This window comes from Carassius carassius, chromosome 4, assembly GCF_963082965.1.
Source record: "Carassius carassius chromosome 4, fCarCar2.1, whole genome shotgun sequence".
Taxonomy (NCBI): domain Eukaryota; kingdom Metazoa; phylum Chordata; class Actinopteri; order Cypriniformes; family Cyprinidae; genus Carassius; species Carassius carassius.
In genome coordinates, this window is record NC_081758.1 from 38,477,246 (window position 1) to 38,496,407 (window position 19,162).

General features: G+C 37.0%; 1 protein-coding gene across 1 annotated transcript in view; it reads left to right on the forward strand.

Moving 5' to 3' along the window:
• Positions 1 to 4,071, forward strand: part of LOC132139996 (kinase suppressor of Ras 2-like) — a 103,071-nt gene extending 99,000 nt beyond the window's left edge. Inside the window, exon 22 of the mRNA XM_059548741.1 lies at positions 2,669 to 4,071. Within this exon, the coding sequence (XP_059404724.1) occupies positions 2,669 to 2,675 (7 nt within the window). The 3' untranslated portion in view covers positions 2,676 to 4,071. The remainder of the gene's footprint in view (positions 1 to 2,668) is intronic.
• The last annotated feature ends 15,091 nt before the right edge of the window (positions 4,072 to 19,162 follow it).

A 19,162-nucleotide genomic window follows, 5' to 3' on the forward strand; every position in this document is an offset into this window, starting at 1 on the left:
AGAAAAACTGCAAAGAGTTTGAAGTTATCATCATCTACAGTGCATAATATCATCCAAAGATTCAGAGAATCTGGAACAATCTCTGTGCGTAAGGGTCAAGGCCGGAAAACCATACTGGATGCCCGTGATCTTCTGGCCCTTAGAATACAGGAATGCTACTGTAATGGAAATCACAACATGGGCTCAGGAATACTTCCTAAAAACATTGTTGGTGAACACAATCCACCGTGCCATTCGCTGTTGCCGGCTAAAACTAAAAAATGAAGCCATATCTAAACATGATCCAGAAGCGCAGGCGTTTTCTCTGGGCCAAGGCTTATTTAAAATGGACTGTGACAAAGTGGAAAACTGTTCTGTGGTCAGACAAATCAAAATTTGGGACGCCATGTCATCCGGACTAAAGGGGACAAGGACAACCCAAGTTGTTATCAGTGTACTCAGTTCAGAAGCCTGCATCTCCGATGGTATGGGGTTGCATGAGTGCATGTGGCATGGGCAGCTTACACATCTGGAAAGGCACCAATAATGCTGAAAGGTATATCTAAGTTCTAGAACAACATATGCTCCCATCCAGACGTCGTCTCTTTCAGGGAAGACCTTGCATTTTCCAACATGACAATGCCAGACCACAGACTGCATCAGTTACAACCTCATGGTTGTGTAGAAGAAGGATCTGGGTACTGAAATGGCCAGCCTGCAGTCCAGATCTTTCATCCATCGAAAACAAAACATTTGGCGCATCACAAAGAGGAAGATGCGACAAGACAGTTGAGCAACTAGGAGCCTGTATAAGACAAGAATGGGACAACATTCTTATTCCTAAACTTGAGCAACTTGTACCCTCAGTCCCCAGACGTTTGCAGACTGTTATAAAAAGAAAAGCGGATGCCACACAGTGGTAAACATGGCCTTGTCCCAACTTTTTTGAGATGTGTTGATGCCATGAAATTTAAAATTGACTTATTTTTTCCCTTAAAATGATACATTTTCTCAGTTTAAACATTTGATATGTCATCTATGTTGTATTGTAAATAAAATATTGAAATTTGAAACTTCCACATTATTGCATTCTATTTATATACACAATTTGTACAGTGTCCCAACTTCTTTGGAATCAGGTTTGTATGTATATATATATATATATATATTAGGGGTGTAACGGTTCACAAAATTCACGGTTCGGTTCGATACAATACACTGGTGTCACGGTTCGGTTCGCTACGGTTCGGTATGTTTTAGATACAGCAAAAAGAAAAAAATAGCAGATAAATTTCCTTGATTTTTATAAAAATGTTTTATTTATTAAAACTAACAAAGTATGTTTTTTTTCTTTTACATTGAACAATGATGGAGCTATTCTTTACCCATCTTCTATGGTGTTTTCTTAGCAGCATACTGTATAAAACAAAAAAAAAGAAAATGTTATATTAGTTATGAACATATACAAAGATGTAACTTTTTATACGGAACTCTATAACTCTTTATATTGAGTGTGTTTTTACTCAATTGGTTCTCTATAGGGCTTATGTTTTTTGTAACAAAGCAGGAATCACGGTCTGTCTGAAATGAGCTCGTGAAGGAATATTGTAACGGGGCTCAATTACATTAAGCATGTTCTTAAAACCTACGTTTTTTCTTCTTCGGGGGTGTCAGGGGCGTTGCCTGTTACGTCGTTTGGGTTATTGGGCTACCTTGTTGAATGCATATCATTATATTTCACAATTTTTTTTATTTTCCAAATATAATTAATTAGTCCAACGAACCGTTCGGTCCATAATGCGTACCGCGTACCGAACCGAAAGCCTCGTACCGAACAGTTCAATACGAATACGCGTATCGTTACACCCCTAATATATATATATACATATATATATTATTCAAAAGGAACACCACAGCAACCATAAAGTACGAATGTGATTACTGTGAGGAACTCACCTGAGCTTACATCTGAGTGTGGGATGATGGATACTGACAGTGTAAATTAAGAAACAGAAAATAATAATATGAGTTTGTTTCTAGCTCTGTTTCAAAACCTAGTGAGCAGCCTTGCTGAGTGTGGCAAATTTCATAACTTTCAACAAATTTCATAGCAATAGCTGCCATTGTATCATCGGTGCTTGGCCATTGATAATGTAAATAGAATATACCATAAACCTTACTTTAAAAATGGTTTGTCCTAACATTTATATAATAAAAAAAAAAAAAGTAAAACTTGTGAGAATGCTCCCTGTTAGAATGAATGTTGTCTTGTCAACTAGCTGAAATAAAACATTAGATTTCTTTTTTGAGTTAATGTTTGTTTTATTAAAAGTGACAATGATTTTTTGCTTTAAGCTTTAGTTCATGATACAAATAGTAATTTGCTTCACTCACATAATGCTCTTGAATTTTTTACAAACACCTCTGATTCCATTTGTTTATGTTAGCATTGGGCTAAGCTACAGCCTTAGAATTAAAAGATGTTAAGATGTTGCTCTCTATGTTTAGCGACAGTTTTTGTGTCATATCCATGCATGTGATGCCCTTAAAAAAACGTCTAGCTAGGTAGCTCACTAGGTTTTGGAGTTAATGTGTTTGTGTGTATTTTTTTAATGTAACTCATCAGAAGCGGAAGACACAAACATAATTCCTCATGCTGGTTTAATTTGATCTGTTTTCCTTTTCATAGGCTGTAACAGCGGTAGTTTCCTGTTCTTCAGAAGGCCTTTCTCTCTCTCATGGTCTCATCTGGACTGCATTCTCACACCAAATCAAGCCCTGGACTGAGGTCTTACCTCATCAGTCACATGACAGGAAATCTTGGCACTGGCTTCCTGTGATACTTAGGATGGATGGACTGAGTTCAGTAGAGAGCCCTTGCTTTGTTAGTCTATGCAGAATACCTTTCGTTAGATTTTGATTTAGGTTTTAAAAAGAGGCTGCATCCTTATCGTAATCTGTACACACAAAGTCAATATCTGTCCTCCATTCCAAACATGTCTACTATCAACATCACAGTCATTCTGGAGATGCATTAAAGGTGAAGGTGAAGTGTGTCATTTTTTTTTTTTTTTATATTTGAATACTTTAATATACAGGTTAAATGAGTAAAGACAAGATATTTGTAGCGTGATTTCCCGGTGTACCTTTCTAAACATTTGCTCTGTTTTTTTGATTGATCTGAAACAGCAACATTAATTCAAACAATGGAGTGATTTTGTGGATGAGAAACCTGTTTTTCTGAACAATTGAATGCAACAGTGACTTCAGCAGCCATGACTCTGGAGGTATTTTACTCATTCATTCCCTCCATAGAGATTTCAAATAATTTTTCAAATAGGGCCTTGAACCAAATCAACCAGCTCTGAGATGAATCACACTACCACATCTGATTCAAATGAAAGCTATTAGAAAATAAGAAAACAGGTAAAAGAATGTGTACTTGATTATTTAATGAAGTAAAAAAGGATGATGCATTGCAACTGTCCCAGCAGGCACACAACGGCATAAGATGTTGATATTTGGTAAAATTTTGGTTGCGACGTTGGGTGACCAAAATTTAATGTAAATTCAAATGTCAATAAATAGATGTCCAATAACAACGTCAGCTGATGTTGATATTTTGTTGTTTTTAGGTTGTGTGCCAAAATCCAATGTTAAGTCAATGTCAAATTGACGTCAAATATTGACTTCAATCTGATTTTCATTTTCAACCAAAATGCAACATCTATCTGATGTCATGTCCAATGTCAACGTGACAATACATAGACGTCTGGTGGCTGCTGAGGTACAACAGAACCAGTAAATACAGCAAAAGTGACAGTAAATACATTTTAGTATTTCAAATAAACAGTGAAGAAATATTTCTTGAGCAGCATATTAGAATGATTTCTAAAGGCTGATGTGACACTGAAGAGTGGAGTAAAATTCAGCTTAGACATAACAGGAATAAATTACATTCTAAAATACAGTAAAACAAAACATTCATTTTATGTTAAAATAATATTTCACAATATTACTATTTTACTCTATCTAAATGTATAAATGCACACTTGGTGAGCATAAGAGACTTTCAAAATCATAAAAAGAAATTTACAAAACCTGAATTTTTGAAAAGTAGTGTACAGGTGCTGGTCATATAATTAGAATATCATCAAAAAGTTGATTTATTTCACTAGTTCCATTCAAAAAGTGAAACCTGTATATTATATTCATTCATTACACACAGACTGATGTATTTCAAATGTTTATTTCTTTTAATTTTGATGATTATAACTGACAACTAGGGAAAATCCCAAACTCAGTATCTCAGAAAATTAAAATGTTACTTAAAACCAACATAAAGAAAGGATTTTTAGAAATCTTGGCCAATTGAAAAGTACGAACATGAAAAGTATGAGCATGTACAGCAATCAATATTTAGTTGGGGCTCCTTTTGTCTGAATTACTGCAGCAATGCGGCGTGGCATGGAGTCAATCAGTCTGTGGCACTGCTCAGGTGTTACGAGAGCCCAGGTTGCTCTGATAGTGGCCTTCCAGCTCTTCTGCATTGTTGGGTCTGGCATATCGCATCTTCTTCTTCACAATACCCCATAGATTTTCTTAAGGTAAGGCGAGTTTGCTGGCCAATTAAGAACAGGGATACCGTGGTCCTTAAACCAGGTACTGGTAGCTTTGGCACTGTATGCGGGTGCCAAGTCCTGCTGGAAAATGAAATCTTTATCTCCATAAAGTTGGTCAGCAGCAGGAAGCATGAAGTGCTCTAAAACTTCCTGGTATATGGCTGCGTTGACCTTGGAACCTTGGAAAACACAGTGGACCAACACCAGCAGATGACATGGCACCCCAAACCATCACTGACTGTGGAAACTTTACACAGGACCTCAAGCAACGTGGATTGTGTGCCTCTCAGAATGATTTAATTATTTTTTTTATTTACTTTAATCCGAGAACATAACTTTGGACCACTCAGCAGCAGTACAGTCCTTTTTGTCTGAGGCTGTCTTCTGAGGCTTGACACAAGGAATGCGACAGGGTAAACCCATGTCTTGCATAAGTCTGTGCGTAGTGGTTCTTGAAGCACTGACTCCAGCTGCAGTCCACTCTTTGCGAATCTCCCCCACATTTTTGAATGGGTTTTGTTTCACAATCCTCTCCAGAGTGCGGTTATCCCTATTGCTTGTACACTTTTTTCTACCACATCTTTTCCTTCCCTTCGCCTCTCTATTAATGTGCTTGGACACAGAGCTCTGTGAACAGCTAGCCTCTTTTGCAATTAACTTTTGTGTCTTGCCCTTGCTCTTGTGCAAGGTGTCAATGGTCGTTTTTAGGACAACTGTCAAGTCAGCAGTCTTCCCCATGCTTGTGTAGCCTACAGAACTAGACTGAGAGACCATTTAAAGGCCTTTACAGGTGTTTTGAGTTAATTAGCTGATTAAAGTGTGGCACCAGGTGTCTTCAATATTGAACCTTTTCACAATACTCTAATTTTCTGAGATACTGAATTTGGGATTTTCCTTAGTTGTCAGTTATAATCATCAAAATTAAAAGAAATAAACATTTGAAATATCAGTATGTGTGTAATGAATGAATATAATATACAAGTTTCACTTTTTTGAATGGAATTAGTGAAATAAATCAACTTTTTGATGATATTCAAATTATATGACCAGCACCTGTATGTAAAGTAGATTAAACTAGCAGAAAAAACAATATATAAAACAAAATTATATAAAGTAGCCTACATATAATCTTTGTACAGAGGACAACGGTACAACATTGGCCAATAAACCAATCTTAAAAGCAGTCACTAAAACAGATAACAGATTCTCACAAGCTGGAAAGAATATTTCTCTTCTTCAGTAGCAAAGGGTTGTTTGAGAAACCTGTTTGGAAACAGTCATTATTTTTACAATTTCACACTTCACCTTTAATATCTGAATCATTTAATCTTTTTTGTGCTACATCGCTGCATATGCTACTTTTTAATGTCCAGTTAGCTTAAAACATACACAAAGATATGATCATACTCACCCAATCAGTGCTCTGTCTCTGTCGTCTGATGAGTCACTGTCTGCACAGGAGCTGTTCAGGTATGCAGCTGCACAAGCCCTCATTTCATTACATTACTCTTTGCACTCAGGACAGTAAAATGATATCACTGACATTCTCTGCTCATTGGACAGACATCACTGTTTTTAAAGAAATCTGCTAGTTGAACTTTAACTTTCAGCATAATAAATGATTGTATTAGTCATACGGGGAGGTAAGAGCGGGGGCAGACAGGTGGGATGTGATTAATTGTAAGTGTGTCTCTTTATGAGTAATGTGTTTTTTGGTTAAAGTATATAACTTTTATTAATAACCCATTAACAAGCATTTTTTATTGGCTTTTTCCAACCATCACAATTACTGTTTCTCATGGTTAATATGTTTGCGATCCCACATTGTTTATGTATTGTTTTCAGTACGATCAGAATTTATGTTTTGGCCTGGTGGGTGATAAACAAGTGTGAAAATACCTTAGACTTATAATGATCGAAGAAGTCATAGATATGGACCTGAACATAGCCACTATGTTAAGCGGTGCAAACACGGCTGTCCAAGAAATGGATCAGAAGTTTACCTGGACCTTTTGCTATGATTCTTTTTCTATGTTCCGCATCTCTTGTGCATAGATTTTAAAGTAAACAATGGTCATGTTCAGTGTAGATACAGTGTTAGCAATGACCTTGCAATTATCAATAACACCATGGCAACTGCACTGCAATGGGCTAAAAAACAAACAAACTAGACACTCACAACACCTTTTTAACCACATAGCAATGCCCTTGCAACCACTGACAAAACTCTACACTGTAAAAAAAAAAAAAAAAAAAAAAAATATATATATATATATATATATATATACATATATATGTGTGTGTGTGTGTGTGTGTGTGTGTGTGTGTACAGTATATACACTGAACAAAAAAAAAACACTTATTTTTGCCCCCATTGTTCAAGAGATGAACTCAAAGATCTAAGACTTTTTCTATGTTCACAAAAGGCCTATTTCTCTCAAATATTGTTCACAAGTCTAGATCTGTGTTAGTGAGCACTTCTCCTTTGCCGAGTTAATCCATCCATTTCACAGGTATGGCATATCAAGATGCTGCATAAACAGCATAAAGGTCACTCTAAAATGTGCAGTTTTATCACACAGCACAATGCCACAGATGTCCCACATTTTGAGGGAGTGTGCAATTGACATGCTGACTTCAGGAATGTCCACCATGAATTGAATGTTTATTTCTTTACCATAAGCCATCTCCAAAGGAGTTTCAGTGAATTTGGCAGTACATCCAACCGGCCTCACAACCGCAGACCACGTGTAACCACACCAGCCCAGGACCTGCACATCCAGCATCTACACCTCAAAGATTGTCAGAGACCAGCCACCCAGACAGTTGCTGCAACAACTGGTCTGCATAACCAGAGAATTTCTGCCCAAACTGTCAGAAACAGTCTCAGTGAAGCTCATCTTCATGCTCGTGGTCCTCATCGGGGTCTCGACCTGACTGCAGTTCATCATCGTAACCAACTTGAGTGGGCAAATGCTCACATTCGATGGCATCTGGCACTTTGCAGAGGTGTTCTCTTCATGGATGAATCCCGGTTTTCACTGTACAGGGCAGATGGCAGACAGCATGTATGGCGTCATGTGGGCCAGTGTATGTAATGAAGAATGAACACAGGTGCGTTTTAATGATGGCATTTTGAAAGCACAGAGAGACCGTGACAAGATCTTGAGGCCGTATTGTTGTGCCATTCATCCACGAACATCACCTCATGTTGCAGCATGATAATGCACGGCCCCATGTTGCAAGGATGTGTATACGATTCCTGTAAGCTGAAAACATCCCAGTTCTTGCATGGCCAACATACTTACCAGACATGTCACCCATTGAGCATGTTTGGGACGCTCTGCATCGGCGTATACGGCAGCATGTTCCAGTTCCTGCCAATATCCAGCAACTTCGCAAATCCATTGTGTGGTGCAACAGTCCACAGGCAACAATCAACAACCTGATCAGCTCTATGCGAAGGAGATGTGTTGCACTGCGTGAGGCAAATGGTGGTCACACCAGATACTGACTGGTTTTCGGAGCCCCCCCCCCCCCCCACCCAGACCCCCCAATACAGTAGAACTGCACATTTTAGAGCAGCCTTTTATTGTGGCCATATCTGTGGAATAATCATGTGGTCTAATCAGTATCTTGATATGCCACACCTGTGAGGTGGATTGATTATCTTGGCAAAGGAGAAGTGCTCACTAACACAGATTTAGACAGATTTGTGAACAGTATTTGAGAGAAATAGGCCTTTTGTGTACATAGAAAAAGTCTTAGATCTTTGAGTTCAGCTCATGAAAAATTGGGGCAAAAACTAAAGTGTTGCATTTATAATTTTGTTCAGTGTATATACTGTATATATATACAGTATACAGTATATACAGTATGTATATATATATATATATATGTATGTATGTATGTATGTATATATATATATATATATATATATATATATATATCAATTGGCCAAAAAAATCACATAAACAGAAGAACCTGCTAGAAAATTGAATATCTTAGAAACTAAGCAACAGCTTTGCAACTATTCAGAACACCATAGCAACTGCATAGCAATGCCCTAGTAACCATCTTCAACACTCTAAAGTGTGCAAAACTCTCAACTGCACAGAAATTTCACACTGAGTTTTTTTTCAAGCATTCATAAAATGTATGTCATGTAATGCCCAGGAACATGTCAGTAGTTCATGTGCATTCACATATAAATATTAATGAGAAAAAATAGCATTTTGTATGATTTTATTTGGGGTCAAACTTACAATAATTTTTTATTTAAAAAGTCAGCAACAAACATTACTGGTGGTATTTCTTATGCCAGACATCATTATTACTGTAAAGTAATGGATCACAAATTGTTTGTGCATTATTTTCTAGACCATCAGACTTTCACGTTTTTCATCTGGTGGACATTTCAAACATTGCGAATGCACATTCACTAATGATCTGATAAGCAATATGCAAAGTAATAATGTTTCTAATGTTAAAAAGTTTTAACCTTTGTTTTTATCCTCTTTCAAATGATCTTTAAAATTTTTAGACCCGGAAGATGGGCTGGTTGAGCTGTGCAGCATTAAATGAAAGCTTGTAGCCACAATAACCTGAACCCTCCACACAGTAAACATGCTGCTCAGAAACATCTGATTAAAATGCAAAGCACTTAATTACTTATGATAGTACATGTTTACCATCACGTTACGGCATAAAAGAAGCACCCCCATACATAACAGCTAATTCCATAAGTCATTAACCAACCCAGAATTGTTAATTTTTCAACACGCCCTGCTTTGAGGCACATTTTCATGTAATTTTCAACGTAGGCGAGTGATTTGCTGCTTTGATAATTAACAAATAATTCACATTCTGGATAATTAGACCAAACAACCCTGTGAGCAAGAGAATTCATTAACAATCTTCACCTCTGATGCTTCGTTTGAAAGGCATATCACACATTCTATCTCTCTCATGGCACTCATTTGTAAGACGCATCGGATATCATCATACTCTGATTAGCTTTCTGAACGTTTCCTAGAATGTGTGGAGGGAGATATCTTTGTTTTTCTTTAATCAGTTCATTACCGTTATTTACATTTCATTTATTGTGACCCGTTCTGTTGAAAGTGATTTAAGTAATGAATTAAACCAAACTTGACTGAAGATTTCCCATCAATCAATATTCTGAAATATGCCTTATGGCCTCCCTGTGTACACAGTGCCGATCTGCCCAAGTGTTTGGCAGTTATTATAAGTAAATACTTGACATTCACATGAAGATTCATACTGTGACCCTTCATGGATTTATTTATTTTTTGCTAGAAAGTTTAGCAGCAGCTTGAAAAAGTTGCTGGTGTGAGAACCTTGAATGTATCCCAAAATCATTTATGCTGCATAAAAGGATGAAAGTAAACATTTACTGTAAATCAACATCACTGCACCATCAACTATTGCACAAAATGTTAAATATGTTGAAAATTTACTCACCCTCAGGCCATCCAAGATGTAGATGTGTTTGTTTGTTCATTGGAACAGATGTGGAGAAATTTAGCATTACATCACCTGCTCACTAATTGATCCTCTGCAGTGAATGGGTGCCGTCAAAATGAGAGTCTAAACAGCTGATAAGAACATTCAATAATCCAAAAGTAATCCACTTCACTGCATCCATTAACATCTTGTGAAGCAAAAAGCTGCTTGTTTGTAAGAAACAAATACATCATTACCATAAATCCGTCAATCCGCATTTTAACTTCATACTGTTGCTTCTGTCTAAAATTCCTTATGCAAAATATAGCTTTCTCCAGTAAAAAAAGGTTGTTTGTTTAAATCAGGAGAGAAATACGCACAGACCAAACACCATTTACCTGCAAAAACAGTTCTAAACAAATATGGTTGGTGAATAATGATTCTGAGGATAATATTGGATGAATTGTGGATTGTGGTCAAATTGCCTTTTTGACAGATTTGTTTCTTACAAACACACAGCTTTTTACTTCACAAGTCATTAATTGATGGACTGGAGATTAGTGGATTACATGTGGATTATCGTGATGTTTTTATCATCTTTTTGGACTCTTATTCTGATGGTACCCAATTACTGCAGAGGATCCACTGGTAAGCAAGAGATGTAATGCTACATTTCAAATCTGTTCTGATGAATAAATAAACATATCTATCTTGAATACATTTTCAGCAAATTTTCCATTTTTGGGCAAACTTAGAAATACTGTAGAGAACCTCCCACTTAAACAAGAATATAGTATTTGGCAACCTCCCAGAATTTGCATAGGTCAATCAATCAGATTAGTGCTAGGCAGATCAGGTTGTCTGTGACCATGCCAGAAATATTCATTCAATTGTATTTCAGAGATTCTTAATTAGTATGCATTTAAATGGATTACTGATGTAAGTATATATAAGCATCATTGAACAATGAAATACTTCATTTATGTTTGTAACACATACTGTAAATACTCAAATAATATTTATTTCATAATTGAAGTAGGCCTATACATTTAAAACGAGCTTTATAATCGTCATTATAATGAACCTAAAATAAAATACCTTACATTACACATACAAAATGTTTTAGTTTCAGGCCTCATCAGTAAATGTACTTCAAACTTTCACAGAAGCCTTTCTTTTTTTGATCCGCTGTCATAATTTTTATTTATTTATTTATTCATTTTTTGTTTGTCATTCAGTTAGCCATTTGTAATGATTAATAGCCAATCTTAATAATTATCTCAAAATCAAACTGTGCTCCAAACTCCTTTCCCACACATTTCACCTCCTCGTGGAGTTTCCTTTCATAAAACCTTGTGAATGAAAATCACATTTTGAGCAAAAAATGAAGACAAATGGCTGTGTACATTTTGTACAGTGATATTTCTATAGCTTTTCTACTCTTGTAAACAAATGGTATTTATAACACCAGATGTCATGAATGTCAGCTCTGGAGCACTGCAGGCCTTGTTAACAAATATGTGTTTTTGTTGTGCCGCTTTTGGTCAGGTTCTACAGTACTTTTGCCCTCAGAAATAAAGACTTATTTATCAAACCAGTGATGAATTATGTTTTTGCATGAATCGAATGCACAGATATGAGAAGAAGACAGTATCCTTAAAAAAGCAAACATTCAACAAACTGAATATTACATTGGGAAGATAATGAAAGGGGCAAGAAAAATGGAAAACAGTGCAGGTTAACCATTGTGGCTCAGTAAGGGGTGTGAGTCATAACTTGCCTCGAGTTATTATTAATCTTCCAAATTTCCGTCCTTGTTCTGATATTGAAATTAGATCATTAATGCAACAATTCCTGTAAAAATGACCAGGGAAACGTGGTTTCGTTTTAAATGAACAGACACTGAGGCTATTTTGCCTGTTGGCTATCTTTATAAAAAACTGAAGAAAAAAAACTGAAAACAATTTTCCCCAACAGATCTCTTTTTGACCCTAATGTTTATTCACATGATTCAGCCAATTTGCATGTGTTTCTGTAATAGGCCTACTATGCATATTGGAGGACTTTGCCATATTGCACATTTCCTCTCATAAATCAGAGTATCCCTCTGTAGTGTTTCTTTTGTTCGTAAAAGGCTTTGCAATAGTCAGATGCAGAAAAAGGAGGACAAATTGTGGATCTGAAAACTGGCTTTTCCAATATCAAATAACATGCTTAATATATCTAAGTAGAGTGAACCCAAAAAAGTATTTGGACACCTATAAATGTCAAAATTTCCCTTATGTGAACAAATATCAAAACCATGTGGCATCTGCAAACAAATACTGCTTGAGATTTTCTGAGATCTTTACCACAGGTCACATTAACTGTGGACATGCCCAAAACTAACATTTGACAACTAGGAAGAATGAATGAATAAATGAACTTATATAAAATTCAAATACATTTATAAATAAATAAAATGTTTAATAATATATTATATACTATACTATAATATATAATATAGTCTCTGGTTGCAAATATACATATGCAAATCTTTAGTTTTCAGTCCTAAAAGTCATCTAAAAACAAGTTTGCAGCAGTATATAAAATCTGAAGTGATGTAATGATTTATGCCTGTGGTACGTGTGGGCTTCGTCTGAATTTGGATCATTTTGCATATACAGTAAGTAAATCTCTTTAAGTGTTCAAGCAATGGAACTGCATGCTGTCAATGACATGAATTGAGAAATTTCCCTGCCAACATTTCATTTTCATGCTTTTTGCTTGCTCTGAGCCACTGAATGCTACCATGGTATATATTTCAGAACGCTATGATTAATTTACGACTCTTTGCTCTCTTTACATTCTGAAATGCAAAGTGATGCAACCCTGTGCTAAAATGGAGCATCATCATTTTGAAAGAGCAGAAAGTCTGAAAATAATCGCAGGACTTTCTACCTTGTGATACACCCACAAACACTGAGGCAAGTGGATACTCACACACAAACTGAAAACCCCCTTAAAAATAATCAAATTTTGTTGCTTTGCAGCCTGAAATGAGGAAGGACACAGTTATTGTTTTTTTCCAGCTGTATTTACTCAGTGCAACTTATAGCATCCAAGTGAAATAAAAAAAATAAAAAAGAAAAGAATGGACTGGAGACTCAGTCAGGTGTAGCTAATCACTTTCTCAATGACACACAAAGCCATTTGTCTTTCAACTGTGGTCAGCTGTGGTCATTTTGATGAGCTCAGCATGAAAATAGCTTTCCTGGAGAATTTCAGTACCTGGTAGTGCAACTGAAGCAAACAATCAACTATGGGTCACAAGCAGGGTTCTAAATTAACTTTTTTGATCACCAGCCAATGTGGCTGGTAACTTTCTAAAGTTACCAGCCAATCAGAATTTCCACTAGCCATTTTTTTTCCGGTAAAAATAACATAAATTATGAGTCCCACTGAATGCATTTGATCATTTTTTTACCATTGTTGGCATGAAAAACACATATAAAGTACAATGCATACAACAAAATATACACTGACTCAAATTTAAAATTATTAGTTACCACCACGAAATTGCTTGTTTTGTTTTTTTCTTTCGCGTAACTTACATGCGGCAATCCTGACAAAGCATTACGACATTCTTGTGATCAAACACAAGCCATTCATGACCCGTCAGCCATTTGGCATTAAATTTTCTTTTCTTTGTTTCTCTGTCGATATCCTCATCCCCTGCCTTGTTCCTCTTTTCGCCCCTAGAAATCTGTCCCAACCACCACCGCATTTAGTTTAATCTTAATTTTTTTCTTTAATAGCTAACTCCCTCCTCTTTCAGTCTATGCTCCCTGCTCTGGCTCCATTCGTTCTTCTACCTTGTGTTTTCTGATGGATGCTCTATTCGTTTCCATGTTTTTTCGCGCTGGTTTCACTGCAAACTGCGTGCAGCCAATGGGCATATGAAACGTCATCACGTAGCATTACAGCACAGTGTTCATGGGAAATGTAGGAAATGCTGCCAGGGGGATAAATGACCAAGAACAGAGCCTCGTATCATGTATCACCAGCCAAACTGGCTAGTAAGTTTTAATTAACACCCGCCAAAATGAATTTTAAGCCGCATTTGGCGAGTTGGCGGGTGTTCATTTAGAACCCTGGTGACAAGACACTAGGGTGACCATATGAGCCATTTTCCCAGGACCCATCCCTGCCAAGATTTCTATATTGCCTAAAACATCCAAAGTAGTTTGACCAATAACATGCAGGTATCATACATAATCGACCAATCGTGGCGTGTGAGAAGGTGAGATCTACAGAGATCGATCAAAGTGTACTGTATTATTAAGAAGTGCAGGGTATTTGGTACAACACAGACCATCCCTGAATCAGGATGCCACTCCAAACTGGATGAAAGAACCGAAGGAAATTGGTCAGAGAGGTAACCAAGAGGCCAACAGAAACACTGAAGCAGCTGCAGGAATTTATGACAAAGAGTGGTCATTGTTTGCATGTGACAACAATATCACGAACTCTCCACAAATGTGGCTTGTATTTTAGGGTTGCAAGAAAAAAAGTTACTCCTTAAAAAAGGGCACATGCAGTCACTACTGAGCTTTGCCAAATCACACCTTGAAGATTCTGAGGCAGATTATTGAATTATTTAGCCTCATTACCAAATGATATGTCTGGTGGAAATCCAGTCCAGCTCACCATCCAAATAACAGCATTCCTCCAGTAAAGCATGGAGGTGGTGATATCCTGTTATGAAAGTGTTTCTCTGCAGCTGGAACTGGAGCACTTGTCAGGATAGAAGGAAATACAGATAGGGCAAAATAACATCAAATTCTCTAGGAAAATCTACTGCCCTCTGCCAGAAAGTTGTCAATGGGAAGAAGGTTTACCTTACAACATGACAATGACCCAAAACACACAGCATTGATTATTATTGCAAAGTCTATATGTGCAAAGTTAGTAGAGACATATCCCAACAGACTAAAGGCTGTAATTAAAGCAAAAAAGTTCGTTCAACAAAAGACTGGTGATCCTTTTGCCAACTCAGTGATTCAGTTTTTTTTACATGTTGGTGTTACTGTATATCTTTCACTTGGATGCTGTAAGTTGCACTAAGTAAATTTAGCTGGATAAAAGAAAAAATTGTCCATCTTCATTTCATGCTGCAAAGCAACAAAATGTGATTATTTTAAAGGGCGGTTATACTTTTCTATACCCACTACATATATTTACATATACTCTATAGTCTAAAAATGCTTAGAGAGGAACAGTACTATTGTCTCATGAATTCAGGATGCACATGTCTGATTGATCTGCATTGAATCTATTTTTTAAACCAAATACAAATTTAATTGCTATTCTGCAACATGAATTACACCAAATGCAAAGCTTGCCCTTCTGAGCTCAGAAAAAATTACCATTGCAACAATTATCTGGGAGCTGTGGGAACAAAACCATGAAACCGTCAAAAACAGAAAGACCACATCATATTGAACTTGTGATGAACTTACACTCTGTATAATGATAAAATAAAAGTGCTGATACTAGTCTTTCTAAATTACGGAATTAATTTGGTCAGTCTCCTTTGTGTCAGAAATTCAAACCTCCATTCTCACTGCTTTTAAGCAAGCAATGCTAGCTTAGCAAATATACCCAGTAGGCACACAACTATTTTTAGGTTATGTTGTAAAATAAACAAAATTCAATATTAAGCCAACGTTAAAACAATGTCAAATACTGATGTCAACCAAATATAAATGTCTGTCCAACGTTGTTGTCCAGCGGCAACCTGATGTAATATTGACGTACGGTGCCCTCTGGGTACATATACTAGATGTTTAAAATACCTAATCAACCTAGTGAAAGAATATACTATATTATACTACACCACAGTGTTTCTCAATCTGAGGGAAAGCATTGGGTTGGAGTAATTTCCACCACTCTCCACCCCAGAAGACTGCCACCTGGCAGAATCTTTTGCGTCTTCCATCCAAGGCATGTAAGTTTACCTTGTCTTTGACGGCGAGGGCATACAATGCTGCTGGACAAGCCACCACCACCCTCCAGTCTATGGCCATCCTGAAGGTCCATCAAGAAAAAGCATTGAAAGATCTGGACAAGAGTAGTCCTGACCCAGAGCTGCTCCAGGAACTTTGTTCGGCAACCAACTATGCTCTCAGAAATACGAAGACTACGGCATAGGCCCTAGGTTATGCGATATCCACATAGACTGTCCAGGAGCACAACCTGTGGCTTAACCTTGCAGAGATGAAGGATGCTGAGAAGGTTTGCTTTCTTGACACCCCAATCTCCCAAGGTGATACTGTAGAGAACTTTGTTTAACAGTTTTTGGGAGTAAAGATCAGGGAGGACGAGGAACAAGTCCTGATGGTTGTGCCCTTTTGGCCCAACCAGACTTGGTTTTCAGAGCTCATGAAGTTGGCCCCTCCCTGGCAAATTCCCTTCTTTTTCAGTGGAAGGGCACAATCTGGCACCCACATCCAGAACCATCCCCAGGGATGGGGAACCCTAGACAATCTCTTTCCATCTCTTTAGCACCTTTGCAGTAGAGTCAGTGGAGGAACTCATCACCAGGCCCACTACTTGTGGAGCTTCCCATTCCAGGTAAGCCCTTGCATTGCACCTGGTGCTCGGTATGTACTGGTTTCCATGTTGGTCACCCATATGATGTAGCCCACCACAGTCACCTCCCTATAAAGCACTCCCCCTCGCATGGCCTCACATGCACAACAATTTTTAATTGGCCTTTTCTGATTCTTTCAGATATGATTGGGGCTCTCAAGGATGACCCCCATACTGCCATTCCGACACACATCTCCATTCCTTCCATCAGGGAACGAGGGTTACCGGACATAACCAAGACATCTTGTTCTCTGCTATAGTTGACTGAGAAGTCCAGTTAATGCTGGTAAATGGTTTAAACTGCAGTCTGCTCAAATTAAAATAGACTTATATTTTTCCTATCTGCTACACTTATCATCACAGCTTAGGATAATCATTAGGTTTTTTGGGGACTGTGTGTATTTGTAGTGCCATGGCCTCAGCCAGTCAGAGTATTATGATGTAATTTTCATGCAACTGTAGAGTGATTAGTCACATGACAGTTATTGTTCAGGTGATTATGGCCAGAACTGAGTGTCAAGTACTTTCAAGTGACCAGCAGTGAGATGAATGCAGAAAGCTAACCACTGGCTTTTTTCCTTTTTAGCAGCACTCATCTCTAAATTGTTTGTACATTGTCACTGTAATTGGTCAACAATAGTTCTAACCTTTACCATAAATTGCAACCTTTCCCCCCCTAATTGCAGTCGATTAGTTGACTTTTTTAAATTACAGTAAGTGACTTGAAATATAGAGACTGCCACTATGGATCAACCTAGGATTAAGTGTGTTGCTCAATGGTACAGTGGTGATTATTCATTACTTCTCAACTACGTTGCATGTATTAACCACCATGACCCAATACGATATGAAAATATATCTGCGTGCATCTATAATTAATGTAGTGATTCATTTTAAAAGGAAAGATATGAGGGGATCATCACCATTAGAACAAGTTTGTGACTGATTGTGGATTGTGATTTTGTGGTTTAATGGGGCCATAGGATGTGATTTCATTTTTTCCTTCATCTTTGGAGTGTAAAATAAATTTGTGCATACAGAAGATTTGTAAAGTCGCAAAGATTAAAGTCTCAAACCCAAAGAGATATTCTGTATAAAAGTGAATGCCACGCCTTCCTAAAATGGCTCGTTCAAACACGCCCGCCCATATCTATGTCACTGTGTGGAAAGATTTGCATAACACCGCCCAAATGTATACACAAATAATGATTCTGATATTCTTGTAAGGATTACAAGTTATTGGTATGATCACCCGTAGCGGCTGAAGTAAGTAGGATAAAAAAAAAAATAAAAAAATTAACTAAGTCTGTGTTGGTGCGGGTTTCGAACAAGCGTTAAAAGACGGCGTGCCACAAGACAACAGTCACGAACCACCGAGCTACTGATCTACACCTAATCAGCTCCAGATCTCTGGATTCAAGACAGGACTCTCGGAGGCACATCGTGCAGCTGCTGAATCAAGGAAATGTGATCATGTTAACTTGTGACCTGTGTTTACCTATTATGAAAATAAACCATAGCAGAACCCTGACTACATTTTACGGTTTGTGATGCTAAAGAACATTTCATGACGTCTAAGACAACTGTCAATTTGTGGCTACGGTGGTTTAATTATAAACGCTATCGTTAACTCATATTTACCGTTTTAAAATAATTTTCTTTGCCTCTTTAATTTTGTATACTACAAAAACTTCAACCACATTTAAGTATTTTTGGAAAAAAAAAGAATAAAGGTTGAAATATTATATTAGAAGTTGTGCTTATTTATTTTTTTTTTTGTAAAGTTAACCAAAGGATTCATTAGCTAATCAAAAAAAGAACACTAGATTAATAATTTATTTTAATAAAAATAATCGTTAGAGAAGTCGACTAATCGAAAAAAATAATCGTTAGATTAGTCGACAGAAAAAATAATCGTTAGTTGCAGCTCTACTGTACAACAATAATTACTTTTTTTATTATTATCATAAGGTGTAGGTAAAATTTATTTCATTGTTCATTTCCGGTCTGAGCTGTATCCCTTCTAACCACAACCCTGTAGTATTATTGCCGCCACCATGTCATAGAAACGCTGTGTGTTTTGTTAAAAAGCTAAACTACTGTTTGGCCTTAAAAAAAAAAAAGAGGACACAACTACAAATCAGAGGTTACGTTTTTTTTTACAACACTTTTGCAGAACTGTACAACACAAATATTTGAGTGTGCAATGCATTTTATGGAGGAAAGTTTCCTGAACCTGGTAAATTTCTGTCTCATGCTTGAGGAATTTGGCCAATCACAATTCACTAGATAGCTGGCCAATCAGAGCACATTGCTTTTTTCAGAACTTCGTAAAAAATCAATGCGTTTCAGAAAGACGGGGCATAGAGCAGCAACAATAATATATAGTATGTGGAAAATAATGTGTTTTTTAAGCTTAAACCACGTAAAAACATTGCATTACACAAACTAATGTTTTATTT